At 49.1% G+C, this 16995-nt stretch overlaps 1 protein-coding gene across 4 annotated transcripts in view; it reads right to left on the bottom strand.

Moving 5' to 3' along the window:
* The window catches only part of LOC118389833 (protein Jade-1-like), a 285673-nt gene that overhangs the window by 130892 nt on the left and 137786 nt on the right, over positions 1–16995 (bottom strand). For all 4 annotated transcript variants that reach the window (XM_052529609.1, XM_052529610.1, XM_052529611.1 and 1 more), the window contains 2 exons: positions 11009–11125; positions 6741–7373 (listed from right to left, as the gene is read on the bottom strand). In XM_052529609.1, the coding sequence (XP_052385569.1) occupies positions 6741–7373; positions 11009–11125 (750 nt within the window). The remainder of the gene's footprint in view (positions 1–6740; positions 7374–11008; positions 11126–16995) is intronic.

Here is a 16995-nt window from a genome sequence, read left to right as displayed (position 1 = left end):
ACAGTATTACCAGAAGTGCACACAAGGGGCACTATTTAAAAAAAAAATGTAATCCACTTTTTTTTAACGCCCAAAACAATTTAAACAACAGAGACCTTGGACCAGGAAGGGAAGTAATGTATCTGCTGTAAACAAGAAGTTTGATCTTAACATATAGCCATCATTTATCATTCCTTTATTTGACACATCTTAGAGTTCTTATAGTTACAGTGCATTCGGAAAGTATTCAAACCCATTTGACTTTTTCCACATTTTGTTACGTTACAGCCTTATTTTAAAATGTATTAAATTACCTTTTTTCCCTCATCAATCTACACACAATATCCCATGATGACAAAGCGAAAACAGGCTTTTAGAAATGTTTGCAAATGTATTATTTACATGTATTCAGACCCTTTGCTATGAGACTCGAAATTGAGCTCAGGTGCATCCTGTTTCCATTGATCAGCCTTAAGATGTTTCTACAACTTGATTGGAGTCCACAGGTGGTAAACTCAATTGATTGGACATGATTTGGAAAAGCACACACCTGTCTGTATAAATTAGTTGACAGTGTATGTCAGAGCACAAACCAAGCCATGAGGTCGAAGGAAATGTCCGTAGAGCTCCGAGACAGGATTGTGTCGAGGTAATGACATTGGCACCGGAGGGGATGGCTGACATTTTTATGGGCTCCTAACCAACTGTGCTGTTTATTTTTTTTTAAATGGCATTGTTTGTAACTTCTTCTGTACATAAAGTTGCTGCTACCGTCTCTTATGACCGAAAAGAGCTTCTGGACATCAGAACATTGTTTACTCACCTCGAACTGAACAAAGATTTTTTCTTTAATGAGTCTGACGTGAAGGATATACTGCTCTCCAGAGACCAGTCCCAAATCCCTGTCATTTCCGTGAAGAAAAGGCGGAGATATAGAGGGAGAAGGTCAACTCGCTGATCTACGGTCGAGACCATACTACCAACAGGACATTAAAAACTGTAATATCTTACGTTTCACAGAGTCGTAGCAGAACGACATAGATAATGTAGAGCTGGCTGGATCTTGGACTTCCTGATGGGCCACCCCAAGGTAGTAAGGGTAGGCGACAACACATCTGCCACGCTGATCCTCAAAATCGGGGCCCCTCAGGGTGCGTGCTTAGTCTCCTCCTGTACTCCCTGTTCACCCATGACTGTGTGGCCAGGCACAACTCCAACACCATCATTAAGTTTGCTGATGACACAAGTGGTAGACCTGATCACAGACAACGATGAGACAGCCTATAGGGAGGAGGTCAGAGACCTTACTGTGTGGTGCCAGGACAAAAACCTCTTCCTCAATGTGAGCAAGACCAAGGAGATGATCGAGAACTACTGGAAAAGGAGGGCCGAACAGGCCCCCATTAATATCGACTGGGCTGTAGTGGAGCGGGTCGAGAGTTTAAAGTTCCTTGGTGTCCACATCACCAACAAACTATCATGTTCCGAACATTCAAAGACAGTTGTGAAGAGGGCACGACAACACATTTCCCCCTCAGCAGACTGAAAAGATTTGGCATGGGTGCCCAGATCCTCAAAAAGTTGTACAGCTGCACCAGACAGCATTCTGACCGGTTGCATCACAGCTTGGTATGGCAACTGCTCGCTATCCAACCATTAGGCACAACAGAGGGTAGTGCGTACCTACAGTATATCACAAAAGTGAGTACACCCCTCACATTTAAAAAACATATTTGAGTATATCTTTTCATGTGACAACACTGAAGAAAGGACACTTTGCTACAATGTAAAGTAGTGAGTGTACAGCTTGTATAATTTGCTGTCCCCTCAAAATAACCCCTGGCAACAAAAGTGAGTACACCCCTAAGTGAAAATGTCCAAATTGGGCCCAATTAGCCATTTTCCCTCCCCGGTGTCATGTGACTCGTTAGTGTTACAAGGTCTCAGGTGTGAATGGGGAGCAGGTGTGTTACATTTGGTGTCATCGCTCTCACACTCCCTCATACTGACTGGTCACTGGAAGTTCAACATGGCACCTCATGACAAATAACTCTGAGGATCTGAAAAAAATCATTGTTGCTCTACATAAAGATGGCCTGAGCTATAAGAAGATTGCCAAGGCCCACTTTTGTGATATACTGTATATACTAGGGCGGTGTCAGAGAAAGGCCCAAAAAATTGTCAAAGATTCTAGTCATAGACTGTTCTCTCTGCTACCGCACGGCAAGCGGTACAGGAGCAGCCAAGTCTGATTATAGCCTCATTATTGTTATGTAATTTAATTCTGATACTTTTTATTTATTACTTTAGTTTAATATTTATTTAGTAAATATTTTTCTTAACTCCATTTCTTGAACTGCATTGTTGGTTAAGGGCTTGTAAGTAAGCATTTCACGGTAAGGTCTACTACACCTGTTGTATTCGACACATGTGACAAATCAAATTTGATTTGGCATTTCTGCAGCATCGAAGGTCCCCAAGAACACAGCGGCCTCCATCATTCTTAAAGGGAAGCGGTTTGGAACCACCAAGACTCGTCCCAGAGCTGGCCGCCCAGCCAAACTGAGCAATCGGGGAGAATGGTTTTGGTCAGGGAGGTGACCAAGAAATTGATGGTCTGTCTGATGGAGCTCCAGAGTTCATCTGTGGAGATGGGAGAATCTTCCAGAAGAACAACCATCTCAGTAGCACCCCACCAATCAGCCCTTAATGGTACAGTGGCCAGATGGAAGCCACTCCTCAGTAAAAGGCATATGACAGCCCCCTTGGAGTTTGCCAAAAGGCACCTAAAGACTTTCAGACCATGAGAAATAAGATTCTCTGGTCTGATGAAACCATATTGAACTCTCTGGCCTGAATGCCAAGTGCCACATCTGGATAAAACCTGGCACCATCCCTATGGTGAAACATGGTGGTGGCAGCATCATACTATGGGGATGTAATTCAGCGGCAGGGACTGGGAGACTAGTCAGGATCGAGGGAAAGATGAACGGAGCAAAATACAGAGAGATCTTTGATGAAAACTTGCTCCAGAGCGCTCAGGACCTCAGACTAGGGCAAAGGTTCACCTTCCAACAGAACAACGACCATAAGCACACAGCCAAGACAATGCAGGAGTGGCTTCGGGACAAGTCTCTGAATGTCCTTGGGTGAACCAGATCAAACATCTCTGGAGAGACCTGAAAAATATATTTTCAGCGACGCTCCCCATCCGACCTGGCAGAGCTTGAGGGGATCTGCAGAGAATAATGGGAGAAACTCCCCAAATACAGGTGTGCCAAGCTTGTAGCTTCATACCCAAGAAGACTCAAGGCTGTAATAGCTGCCAAAAGTGCTTCAACAAAGTACTGAGTAAATGGTCTAAATACTTATGTAAATATGATATGTCCGTTTTTTTTAAAATACATTTGCAAAAAAAAAAAATATATATTTGTTTCATTATGGGGTAATGTGTGTAGATTGATGAGGGAAAAAAATGATTTAATCAATTTTAGAATAAGGCTGTAAGATAACAATGTGGAAAAGGTCAAGGGATCTGAATACTTTCCCAATGCACTGTATAGTTAACATATAGTTAGTTATAAGCAGTGGTGTAGCACGCACCCCCTCAACCACTGTGAGGCGGGGGTACACCCCACCACCAAAATTGGTATTGAAAATCATACCGTCGGTATTTTGAAATACCACAGCATATGGTAGAAATGGTATATTGCCCAAGAATAATGCAGCATGAGTGTGTAGCTAACAATGCAGCTCTGGCAATGAATGAGTAAGTGGAGAAGGTACTTTGATCTTCACGCTATAAAGTACAGAAGTTTCAGTATACCGTTCAACCTTAGCCTACAGATTAGTACAGTACCACACACACACACACACACACACACACACACACACACACACACACACACACACACACACACACACACACACACACACACACACACACACACACACACACACACACACACTTATATAGGCCTAGAGCCATCAGGGCCTATCGTATGGTGAAAGCCTATACTGTACAAATGAAAGGTAATACAACTACATCACTGGAGACAGACATCACAATCTATAAAAATGACTGTTCACTTCAATGTACTTTTCTACTGTTCTTGTTGCTATGGATGTTGCTAACGAATGAGCAGTCCCTTTCATAAGGTATCCCATGTTGTGGGTAGAAAACATCTGATTGACATCACTATAAGCACATTACAGGGCTGTCATTTTTACCTGCGATCAAATAAAATGAGCAACTTATCAGAGGCACATTTGATTGAATCTGTGGACTAATTACCACATCAGGAGATCCTATAGTGAAATCTTGCTATTTAAATCAGCTCATTATCAAGACACCTTGACTGCTCAAATTCGCTGAATGTTCAAATTCTTAGGCTTACAGAATCAATGAACCTGGAAGACCACTCAGCAGCAGCATGGCTGTTTAATCCACACAGCAAATACAGAAATCACAGCCCCTGAAGTTTCTCTGCTCCCTCTCACCTCTCCCTGGCTGGCTCATTTATTTTATCTTTATTTAAGTCAGTTAAGAACAAATTCTTATTTTCAATGACAGCCTAGGAACAGTGGGTTAACTGCCTTGTTCAGGGGCAGAACAACAGATTTTGACCTTGTCAGCTCAGGGATTCGATCTTGCAACCTTCTGGTTACTAGTCCAACGCTCTAACCACTAGTCTATCTGCCGCCCCGCTCATTAAACCAGTGAGCGTGGCAAATTAAAAAGAGCTCCTTGTCATGTGCCACGCCACTGGGAAGACAAGGAGAAAACCGCTCTACTTAAACACTTCCTACTTCCTGCCCAACTCGAACTAGTGTATTAACTAGGGGTGTATTAACTAGGGGTGTATTAACTACCCTGCAGCAGCCCTCAAGTCACTACTGTTCAAACAATCAGGGTAGTCAGGGTGGCCTGAGTCTGATCACATAACATTGCCTGCCATTTTCTGTTAATTTCCCTGCGATTCTACAACCCAGCAGGTGACCTACTGCACACGGCCGTAAGGGGATATAGAGGAAGCTACCTACGTTAACCACAACCACAACCCCAGCCACCCAACCAGCTAGACAGGGGTAGTGGTGGCGCTAGAGGTAGTGCAGAGGGAAGATCTCTGGAAGCTTGTGATCACTACATTTACTAGGCCGAGCTCAATCCACTACTGTTTGTTAGTGTACACTCAGAAATGCCGATTTTATAGAGACAGAAGACGTGGGTGGGGTTGGCGCGTCACTCAGCAGCAGTAGGTATGCATCACAAATTCCCTTGATAGTGCACTACTTTTTTAACAAGGTTCATTGGGCCCATTATAAAGTAGTGTATGAATAAGGGAATAGGGTTCTATTTGGGATGCACCCCTGAAATACAATCCTCCACTGATTCAGGTTAAGAGGATAGAAATGAATTTCAAATAGCCAGTTAACAACGCATTACAGCATATAGAGAGCTGAGATGTTGAGCTGTGATAACCTGATAATGCCCGGGCCCACACATGCATCCTTCGGTCTAACAGCGGCAGGGCTACGTGACAAACACAGGCATCACTCAACCTGAAGACCCTGTGGCTAAGTGGAGGGCCCGAATGGAAGAGGAGCTCTAGATGCATCGATCTGCGCTTTGAGGTTATTAGCCCTACCCAGGCCCGACATTCAGGCCCTACCCTACCGAGGCCCGACATTCAGGCCCTACCCTACCGAGGCCCGACATTCAGGCCCTACCCTACCCTGGCCCGACATTCAGGCCCTACCCTACCCAGGCCCGATTGCTTCTGCGAAATTTAATGCCCTGCCTGAAACCCAAAATCAGAAATAACTGTCACTCGCTCTATGCGTGCAGGCAGCTCGCTCTGCATGCACTCTGCTCATGGTGTCTCTGAGTCAGTGAGTAGCCATAGCAACGGCTCAGGCTGCTCTGCTCAACGAAGAAAGGAGAGAGCAGTGAGCTGTTAGCTACTTTTCATCACAGACAAAACTCAAGCAACATTATTTTCTGTGAAATAATCTCTCCTGTCTTATATTTGACGAGGTTGAAGCACTTCTGACACCACGTTATGATGTTAGTCAGATGTGACTGTACTGTGCAGCAGAACACGAGCAAATGGCTCAGCTTTAAAATGTTACTGATCAATTTAGTGATACCCGAGGCCTACCAGTAGCCTAGTTATTGACGAAAAAAACAGCCCCTACCCAGCCCTAACCCGATGTAGTGTTGGGGCCGTTCAGGCTCAGGTCAAATAGCAGAGCTCTACCACAGAGGGTGTGGGTGCAGTGTGTGTGTGTGTGGCCCAGGGGACTACTGAGTGTGACTGCCTCCATCTTCAACCTGTTAATTAAATCAGCCATTTGGACCTGGTTAGCTGCCTGCCTCCCTCCACTCTACTCTGATTCACACAACATACTGTACCTTAACTGGTGGAGCCCAGATTGTTTTCTATGGGGACTCTGCATGGGGCATCCTGAGGAAACAGGATAATGCAGGATACCCCTGGACTCAGTCAAGCTACATGACGGACAGATTCTCAGAGGAGGAGAGCTAGGACCCAACTGTATATGGATGAGTCATAGTACTGAAACATCCTTCAGCCATTAAGCCTTTTCATCGTTTGCTCAATTGATGACCCAGGCAGACTGGATTTTGTAAACCATACAGGATGAACAGGCAGAGCAACACACATACACATCATTACAACATCAATCAATCAATCAATCCACACACTAACACAAACTCCCCGGCCCAGCCAGCCACTCACCCTCTCTAGGTCTTGGCGTAGGTGTGTGAACAGTTTGAGGCGTCGGTACAGCACGTCCTGCTCCTGCTGAGCCAGGTTATCTACCTCGTCTCTTTTCAGCGTCACCAGCGGACGGTTGAAGTTGGACTTCCTCCTCAGCTTCCAGAACTGGTACAGGAAGTCCACGTGGGCGTCCGGCAGGCCCAGGCTCTCCGCCACGTCTTTGGGGTCCACCAGGCGGTAGAACTCGTCCTCCAGCTCCTGTAGTTTCTGTTTGCGCTGGCTGGCCTTCTCTCTCTCCATCTGGTCCCGGTCTGGACGCTCCACAGGTGGCAGCTCGCTGGCCGCTTGGTGGTGTTCCGGCCCGGCGTTGGCTCTGTGCTCGTTGCCGTGTCCGGCCCAGTCCGTTTTACTGCTGGCACCAGCGCAGTGGGCGCCGTTGGTGTGGTTACTGTTACCAGTCATGGTGTTGGTGTGGTTACTGTTGCCGGCGACAGCGGCAGCGTGGTTACTGTTGCCGGTAGTGCTGCTGTGCTCCAGGCAGTATGATTTGAAGCGCACCTCGTCGTTCTCAGCCAGGATGGTACGCATCTCCAGGCCGTGGTCAAACGAGCAGGTCACATGGAAGGCCACAATACATGAGGGCATGGAGCACTGGGGAAGGAGGGAGGAGAGTTACATATTTACATTCGAGTCACATCAACACGGCTTAAGAATTGTTAAACACATAAAGATGACAAGGTACACAGTCACAACAATAGTTTTTCTCTGATGATGTTTGCCTCACAAAAACAGAAACGTGTTGATTGCTAAGCAACACTGTCACAACTCCTTCCTCTGCCACCACAGTGTGCGTGACAAAGAATGTGTTCAGAGAAATGTCTGTTCTGGAAAACTTCTTCTAACTGTCTGCCTCTGTCTGGTCTATCCCAGACAGACAGGCGCTCTTGTCCTGTTGGCAACACGGTCAAAACAAACATTGGTTCCCATATTGTCACAAACCCTGATCTGTCTGTACCTCCCTCATAACAACCAGTCTAAATCAAACCTCTGTTCTTGCCTTTCCTCAGGCCTATCCATTTCAAACCTCAGACTGGTCCCATGACGTGATGGGGGGAGGAGGGATAGGGGAGGAAGGACGGGGGTGAAGGAGGGATGGGGTGAAGGAAGGATGGGGGAAGGAGGGATGGGGGAGGAAGGATGGGGTGAAGGATGGGGGAGGAGGAGGGATAGGGATAGGGGAGGAAGGATGGGGGTGAAGGAGGGATGGGGGAGGAAGGATGGGGGTGAAGGAGGGATGGGGGAGGAAGGATGGGGGTGAAGGAGGGATAGGGGGAGAAAGGATGGGGGTGAAGGAGGGATGGGGGGAGGAAGGATGGGGGTGAAGGAGGGATGGGGGAGGAAGGATGGGGTGAAGGAGGGATGGGGGAAGGAGGGATGGGGGAGGAAGGATGGGGTGAAGGATGGGGGAGGAGGAGGGATAGGGGAGGAAGGATGGGGGTGAAGGAGGGATGGGGGAGGAAGGATGGGGGTGAAGGAGGGATGGGGGAGGAAGGATGGGGGTGAAGGAGGGATAGGGGGAGAAAGGATGGGGGTGAAGGAGGGATGGGGGGAGGAAGGATGGGGGTGAAGGAGGGATGGGGGAGGAAGGATGGGGTGAAGGATGGGGGAGGAGGAGGGATAGGGATAGGGGAGGAAGGATGGGGGTGAAGGAGGGATGGGGGAGGAAGGATGGGGGTGAAGGAGGGATGGGGGATGGGGGAGGAAGGATGGAAGAGGAGGAGGGATAGGGGAGGAAGGATGGGGGTGAAGGAGGGATGGGGGTGAAGGAGGGATGGGGGAGGAAGGATGGGGGTGAAGGAGGGATAGGGGAGGAAGGATGGGGGTGAAGGAGGGATGGGGAGGAAGGATGGGGTGAAGGATGGGGAGGAGGAGGGATAGGGATAGGGGAGGAAGGATGGGGGAGGAGGAGGGATAGGGATAGGGGAGGAAGGATGGGGGTGAAGGAGGGATGGGGGTGAAGGAGGGATGGGGAGGAGGAGGGATAGGGATAGGGGAGGAAGGATGGGGGTGAAGGAGGGATGGGGGAGGAAGGATGGGGGTGAAGGAGGGATGGGGGAGGAAGGATGGAAGAGGAGGAGTGATAGGGGAGGAAGGATGGGGGTGAAGGAGGGATGGGGGAGGAAGGATGGGGGTGAAGGAGGGATGGGGGAGGAAGGATGGGGGAAGGAAGGATGGGGTGAAGGATGGGGGAGGAGGAGGGATAGGGATGGGGAGGAAGGATGGGGGAGGAGGAGGGATAGGGATAGGGGAGGAAGGATGGGGGTGAAGGAGGGATGGGGGAGGAAGGATGGGGGTGAAGGAGGGATGGGGGAGGAAGGATGGAAGAGGAGGAGTGATAGGGGAGGAAGGATGGGGGTGAAGGAGGGATGGGGGGAGGAAGGATGGGGGTGAAGGAGGGATGGGGGGAGGAAGGATGGGGGAAGGAAGGATGGGGTGAAGGATGGGGGAGGAGGAGGGATAGGGATGGGGAGGAAGGATGGGGAGGAGGAGGGATAGGGATAGGGGAGGAAGGATGGGGGAGGAGGAGGGATAGGGATAGGGGAGGAAGGATGGGGTGAAGGAGGGATGGGGGTGAAGGAGGGATGGGGGAGGAAGGATGGGGGTGAAGGAGGGATAGGGGAGGAAGGATGGGGGTGAAGGAGGGATGGGGGAGGAAGGATGGGGTGAAGGATGGGGGAGGAGGAGGGATAGGGATAGGGGAGGAAGGATGGGGGTGAAGGAGGGATGGGGGAGGAAGGATGGAAGAGGAGGAGGGATAGGGGAGGAAGGATGGGGGTGAAGGAGGGATGGGGGAGGAAGGATGGGGGTGAAGGAGGGATGGGGGAGGAAGGATGGGGGAAGGAAGGATGGGGTGAAGGATGGGGAGGAGGAGGGATAGGGATAGGGGAGGAAGGATGGGGGTGAAGGAGGGATGGGGGGAGGAAGGATGGGGGTGAAGGAGGGATGGGGGAGGAAGGATGGAAGAGGAGGAGGGATAGGGGAGGAAGGATGGGGGTGAAGGAGGGATGGGGGGAGGAAGGATGGGGTGAAGGAGGGATGGGGGAAGGAGGGATGGGGGAGGAGGAGGGATGGGGGGAGGAAGGATGGGGGAAGGAAGGATGAGGGAGGGAAGGGAGGCTAGTAGTGTTTTCCATTCCATCAGAGGCCTACATTTTCTAAGGGCCTGGGATGACAATGACGAGCATGCTCAAGGACTGCGTCCCAAATGGTACTCTTTATAGTGCACTACAGAGGCCAAACTCGCAATGTAGTGCACTATGCAGGGATTAGGATGCCATTTGTGACATCTGTCTCTTTCCTTCGCTCTCTACATAGGCAGAGAGGAGCCCACTTCGCTCCGACTCAGTCCTCTTCCCATTCCAAAGTATTCTTTCTCACCATCTCTCCCTCCCCCCATCACAGTAGAATATCCCACTTATCTCAGTAGCTGTCTCTCCTGAGGATCTGGAGCCCCTCCGGTTCTGTCTGCCATGACGAGGAGAGAGAAGCCACAACTGGAAATCACTATTCCTCAACTCTTCAGCCTGCAGCTTGGTAATGCCCTCAATAGCAGCTCCCCACACTGACTAGCATTGTCTGGCCGCCAGACATTAAATGGAAGTAGTTCTCTCCAGTCCAAATATATGACAGTCTGTCTGGTGGATAGAGGATACTGATACTGTACATGCTCCGATGCTTTACTGCAAACTCACTAGACCTCATCACCTTAATGCCAACGTTATGGGAGTACCAGATCCTTAGTGTAGATCCAAAAAGGCACTATATTCCCTATATAGTACACTAATTAAAGCAGCCACAGGGACACATTATTGATGAGCTACATCATAACTTATTAGTACATGAATCAAATAATCCACCAATAAAACATGAAATCATAATTTGTCAGACAGTGATTCAACACGTGTGGTTAGTTAGTGCAACCGGTTTCAGTTGTTTGGTGTCAAACGAGCACAGCTTGACATCAGGGGACGTGCTGATTCTTTCTGCGCAACATCACCTGCTATCTCTCTAAGTCCTATGTGTTCACGCCAAACGTACTGGTATTTTAATATGAACAGTATATGACGATATGTGCCGCTAATGAGGAACTAATTTTCACACCTTCAGGGCATCTTTAACAGCCGAAGGAGCACTGGCACACTAAAATGAAAAAGTGTTAAGTATCGTGATATCGTATTGTGAGGTCCCTGGCTATTCCTAGCCCCTAGTGTGTATGTATATCTCACCTGTATGCAGGTGCCCGTGTGTTCTCGACACAGGCTGCAGGACAGGGCCCAGCGGCTGGCGGGAATGTGGGACACCTTAGTAATGGGCTCCATCTTCTCTGGACAGCCTATACTCACCTGGATACAACACACACACATCACGGTCACATCACGTACATGTATAGGGTTACCAGAGGAGTGTTTATAGAGAGTTTGTATAGATACTTATCAGGCACTGTGGTTCAGACTTTAATACAGATTGTAAGCGGTTCTTCTCCTGAATCGATTGAATTTCATGTTTTCTTTATATAGTCTATATGACCATCAGGATAAAGACGGCATTCTGCATGCTGAGTATTTCTAGACCCAGTACTGTGCTCTCTTGAAGTGTCTTTCCCTTCCGGACAGGCTCCGATATTCATTCCCCCACATTCATATTCCTCACTCTGAAAATACTTTCTGTAAGCCTCACCCCTCATGTCAAATTAAATCAAATGTATTTATAAAGCCCTTCTTACATCAGCTGACATCTCAAAGTGCTGTACAGAAACCCAGCTTAAAATCCCAAACAGCAAGCAATGCAGGTGTAGAAGCACGCCCAGCCTTATTAACATCCAGACATTCCTGACATTCTCTCCTCTGCCTGACATTCCTGACATCCTCTCCTCTCCCTGACATCCTCTCCTCTCCCTGACAATCCTGACATCCTCTCCTCTCCCTGACATCCTCTCCTCTCCCTGACAATCCTGACATCCTCTCCTCTCCCTGACAATCCTGACATCCTCTCCTCTCCCTGACATCCTCTCCTCTCCCTGACAATCCTGACATCCTCTCCTCTCCCTGACAATCCTGACATCCTCTCCTCTCCCTGACATCCTCTCCTCTCCCTGACAATCCTGACATCCTCTCCTCTCCCTGACAATCCTCTCCTCTCCCTGACAATCCTGACATCCTCTCTTCTCCCTGACAATCCTGACATCCTCTCCTCTCCCTGACATCCTCTCCCTGACAATCCTGACATCCTCTCCTCTCCCTGACAATCCTGACATCCTCTCCTCTCCCTGACATCCTCTCCTCTCCCTGACAATCCTGACATCCTCTCCTCTCCCTGACAATCCTGACATCCTCTCCTCTCCCTGACAATCCTGACATCCTCTCCTCTCCCTGACATCCTCTCCTCTCCCTGACAATCCTGACATCCTCCCCTCTCCCTGATAATCCTGACATCCTCCATCCCCTCCTCTTCTCTCCCTGATAATCCTGACATCCTCCATCCCCTCCTCTTCTCTCCCTGACAATCTTGACATCCTCTTCTCTCCCTGACAATCCTGACATCCTGTCCTCTCCCTGACAATCCTGAAATCCTCCATCCCCTCCTCTTCCTTTACAATCCTGACATCCTCTATCCCCTCCTCTTCTCTCCCTGACAATCCTGACATCCTCCATCCCTTCCTCTTCCTTTACAATCCTGACATCCTCCATCCCCTCCTCTTCTCTCCCTGATAATCCTGACATCCTCCATCCCCTCCTCTTCTCTCCCTGACAATCCTGACATCCTGTCCTCTCCCTGACAATCCTGAAATCCTCCATCCCCTCCTCTTCGTTTACAATCCTGACATCCTCTATCCCCTCCTCTTCTCTCCCTGATAATCCTGACATCCTCCATCCCCTCCTCTTCTCTCCCTGACAATCCTGACATCCTCCATCCCCTCCTCTTCTCTCCCTGATAATCCTGACATCCTCCATCCCCTCCTCTTCTCTCCCTGACAATCCTGACATCCTGTCCTCTCCCTGACAATCCTGAAATCCTCCATCCCCTCCTCTTCCTTTACAATCCTGACATCCTCTATCCCCTCCTCTTCTCTCCCTGATAATCCTGACATCCTCCATCCCCTCCTCTTCTCTCCCTGATAATCCTGACATCCTCCATCCCCTCCTCTTCTCTCCCTGACAATCCTGAAATCCTCCATCCCCTCCTCTTCCTTTACAATCCTGACATCCTCTATCCCCTCCTCTTCTCTCCCTGATAATCCTGACATCCTCCATCCCCTCCTCTTCTCTCCCTGACAATCCTGACATCCTCCATCCCCTCCTCTTCTCTCCCTGATAATCCTGACATCCTCCATCCCCTCCTCTTCTCTCCCTGACAATCCTGACATCCTGTCCTCTCCCTGACAATCCTGAAATCCTCCATCCCCTCCTCTTCCTTTACAATCCTGACATCCTCTATCCCCTCCTCTTCTCTCCCTGATAATCCTGACATCCTCTATCCCCTCCTCTTCTCTCCCTGACAATCCTGACATCCTACATCCCCTCCTCTTCCTTTACAATCCTGACATCCTCTATCCCCTCCTCTTCTCTCCCTGACAATCCTGACATCCTCTCCTCTCCCTGACAATCCTGACATCCTCTCCCTGACATCCTCTCCTCTCCCTGACAATCCTGACATCCTCTCCTCTCCCTGACAATCCTGACATCCTCTCCTCTCCCTGACAATCCTGACATCCTCTCCTCTCCCTGACAATCCTGACATCCTCTCCTCTCCCTGACATCCTCTCCTCTCCCTGACAATCCTGACATCCTCTCCTCTCCCTGACAATCCTGACATCCTCTCCTCTCCCTGACATCCTCTCCTCTCCCTGACAATCCTGACATCCTCCCCTCTCCCTGATAATCCTGACATCCTCCATCCCCTCCTCTTCTCTCCCTGATAATCCTGACATCCTCCATCCCCTCCTCTTCTCTCCCTGACAATCTTGACATCCTCTTCTCTCCCTGACAATCCTGACATCCTGTCCTCTCCCTGACAATCCTGAAATCCTCCATCCCCTCCTCTTCCTTTACAATCCTGACATCCTCTATCCCCTCCTCTTCTCTCCCTGACAATCCTGACATCCTCCATCCCTTCCTCTTCCTTTACAATCCTGACATCCTCCATCCCCTCCTCTTCTCTCCCTGATAATCCTGACATCCTCCATCCCCTCCTCTTCTCTCCCTGACAATCCTGACATCCTGTCCTCTCCCTGACAATCCTGAAATCCTCCATCCCCTCCTCTTCCTTTACAATCCTGACATCCTCTATCCCCTCCTCTTCTCTCCCTGATAATCCTGACATCCTCCATCCCCTCCTCTTCTCTCCCTGACAATCCTGACATCCTCCATCCCCTCCTCTTCTCTCCCTGATAATCCTGACATCCTCCATCCCCTCCTCTTCTCTCCCTGACAATCCTGACATCCTGTCCTCTCCCTGACAATCCTGAAATCCTCCATCCCCTCCTCTTCCTTTACAATCCTGACATCCCCTATCCCCTCCTCTTCTCTCCCTGATAATCCTGACATCCTCTATCCCCTCCTCTTCTCTCCCTGACAATCCTGACATCCTACATCCCCTCCTCTTCCTTTACAATCCTGACATCCTCTATCCTCTCCTCTTCTCTCCCTGACAATCCTGAAATCCTCCATCCCCTCCTCTTCCTTTACAATCCTGACATCCTCCATCCCCTCCTCTTCTCTCCCTGATAATCCTGACATCCTCCATCCCCTCCTCTTCTCTCCCTGACAATCCTGACATCCTCCATCCCCTCCTCTTCTCTCCCTGATAATCCTGACATCCTCCATCCCCTCCTCTTCTCTCCCTGACAATCCTGACATCCTCCATCCCCTCCTCTTCTCTCCCTGACAATCCTGACATCCTCCATCCCCTCCTCTTCTCTCCCTGATAATCCTGACATCCTCTATCCCCTCCTCTTCTCTCCCTGATAATCCTGACATCATCCATCCCCTCCTCTTCTCTCCCTGATAATCCTGACATCCTACATCCCCTCCTCTTCTCTCCCTGACAATCCTGACATCCTCTTCTCTCCCTGATAATCCTGACATCCTACATCCCCTCCTCTTCTCTCCCTGACAATCTTGACATCCTCTTCTCTCCCTGACAATCCTGAAATCCTCCATCCCCTCCTCTTCCTTTACAATCCTGACATCCTCTATCCCCTCCTCTTCTCTCCCTGACAATCCTGAAATCCTCCATCCCCTCCTCTCCCTGACAATCCATGAAATGCTGTGTGAATCCTCCCCATTCTGACTGCAACCATTGAACCAGGCGTTTCACACTGAGTGGAGGACTGTGATCCCTCGCTCCGTGCAGGCAGCACCCTAATTCCTTTCCCTGCCTCACTTTTGTCCTCTCTTGATTAGAATATCCAAGCGTTTTCAGCTTTAAAGAACTGTCTCTCTTTCGGAGTGTGCCTTTCTGTGTGTTTGTTTGTCTTTGAGTGTGTGTGTGACTTTCTCTGAGTGTGTGTGTGTGTATGTGTGTGAGACTTTCTCTGAGTGTGCGTGTGTGTGTTTGTGGTGCTTTTCAAATCACTCCTTCCGCTCATCCCGGCTCCAATTAGTTTATATGTCCAAAAGGCGATGAAAAGCTTTCATTTAAAGTGACAATTGGAAATGAGGATGAAATCAAATGAAAAGGCAGACATTTAAGTTGACCTTTTTTATGAGGGGGTTTGGAGGGCTGCTGAGAGAGTCACAGAGCCACAGGGAGGGAGGTTAGTGCTTTTGAAGACTAAGTGAGATACAGCCTCAGCTATAGCCAGGCCCTCTGAGTGACACAGTCAAAGCCTCAGCCTGTATGACTGCCAAAAGGAGTCCACTGTCTGAACCAAAAGGTGAGCGCTGAGAGCCGCTCTCACACTTCACACCTGTCAAATTCCCATCTCTGCGAAGATGTCTTATTAACCTTGCCTGTGTCTTTAGTGCTGAGAGAGAGAGAGACCGCAGCAGCAATATGTCATTTATATTTAAAGAAGTGGGCAGGGGGAGTAAAACAAACTAGGGTTCTCACGATACCAGTATTGAGATACTAAGAGACCAGATTTTCCCAAGCAAAAAATGAAAACACAAAGCAGACTAAACTCTTTGGTGATTAAAAAACCTGCTGTATTTAACATAATTTGTGTGCTATAGCTTGTTAAAGAAACATGTGATTCTGGGTGACAACATAAGGTTGCCCGTTTCCAACATTAGGAATGTTTCCCTTGAGGAAATTCAGTCCACTTCATGTTTTCTTTCCTTGCTACGATACCTCTGAGTGTCGCCATACTGGTATTGTGACAACCATAAAACAAACACAGAACAATAACAACTAGTTCTATCAAGGGTGACAAAATACTAAAAGGTTTCAGGACCCCGAACGGCACTTCATTAACTGGGATCTAAGCTCTTAGCTCCGGTTTGAGAAGCAGAACTAAGAGCATGTTAGTCTTAATGTCCCCGTAATGTTGATGCTCAAGGTGTGTGTGTGCTTGTCTGTTTGGAAGTGGGAGTGTGTGTATCTGCATATATGTGAATCATTGCTGGATCTAGAGTTTCTGGGTTTGAGTCCAGGCTCTGTCCCAACCGGCCGTGACCCGGAGACCCATGGGGCGGCACACAATTGGCCCAGTGTCGTCCAGGTTAGGGGAGGGTTTGGCCGGCAGGGATGTTCTTGTCCCATTGTGCACTAGCGCCTCCTGTGGCAGGCCGGGCACAGTGCACGCCAACATGGTCGCCAGGTGTACGGCGTTTCCTCCGACACATTGATGCGTCTGGCTTCCGGGGTAAGTGGGCATTGAGTCAAGAAGCAGTGCGGCTTCTGCAAAGCCATAGCCAGTCAATAAATAACATAATAATAGTCGTAGGAAAGGTTTTCATCTTTAGCTCACAAGTGTCTGTAATAAAGCCCTTTTGTAGGAAAAATTCATTCTGATTGGCTGGGCCTGGCTCACAAGTGGGTAGGCCTATGCCCTCCCAGGCCCGTCCATGGCTATGCTTTGGTATGCTTGTCATCGGCAAGGTCTGGGGAGTATTTTAAGCACAGGCAAAATCCTAGAGGAAAACCTGGTTCAGTCTTCTTTCCAACAGACACAAATTCACCTTCAGCAGAACAATAACCTAAAACATAAAGCCAAACATACACTGGCGTTGCTTCCCAAGACGACATTAAATGTTCCTGAGTGGCCGAGTTA

The sequence above is a fragment of the Oncorhynchus keta genome, chromosome 11 (genome assembly GCF_023373465.1).
Source record: "Oncorhynchus keta strain PuntledgeMale-10-30-2019 chromosome 11, Oket_V2, whole genome shotgun sequence".
In the NCBI taxonomy this organism is placed as follows: Eukaryota; Metazoa; Chordata; class Actinopteri; order Salmoniformes; family Salmonidae; genus Oncorhynchus; species Oncorhynchus keta.
This window is presented reverse-complemented; position numbering and strand designations above follow the sequence as displayed.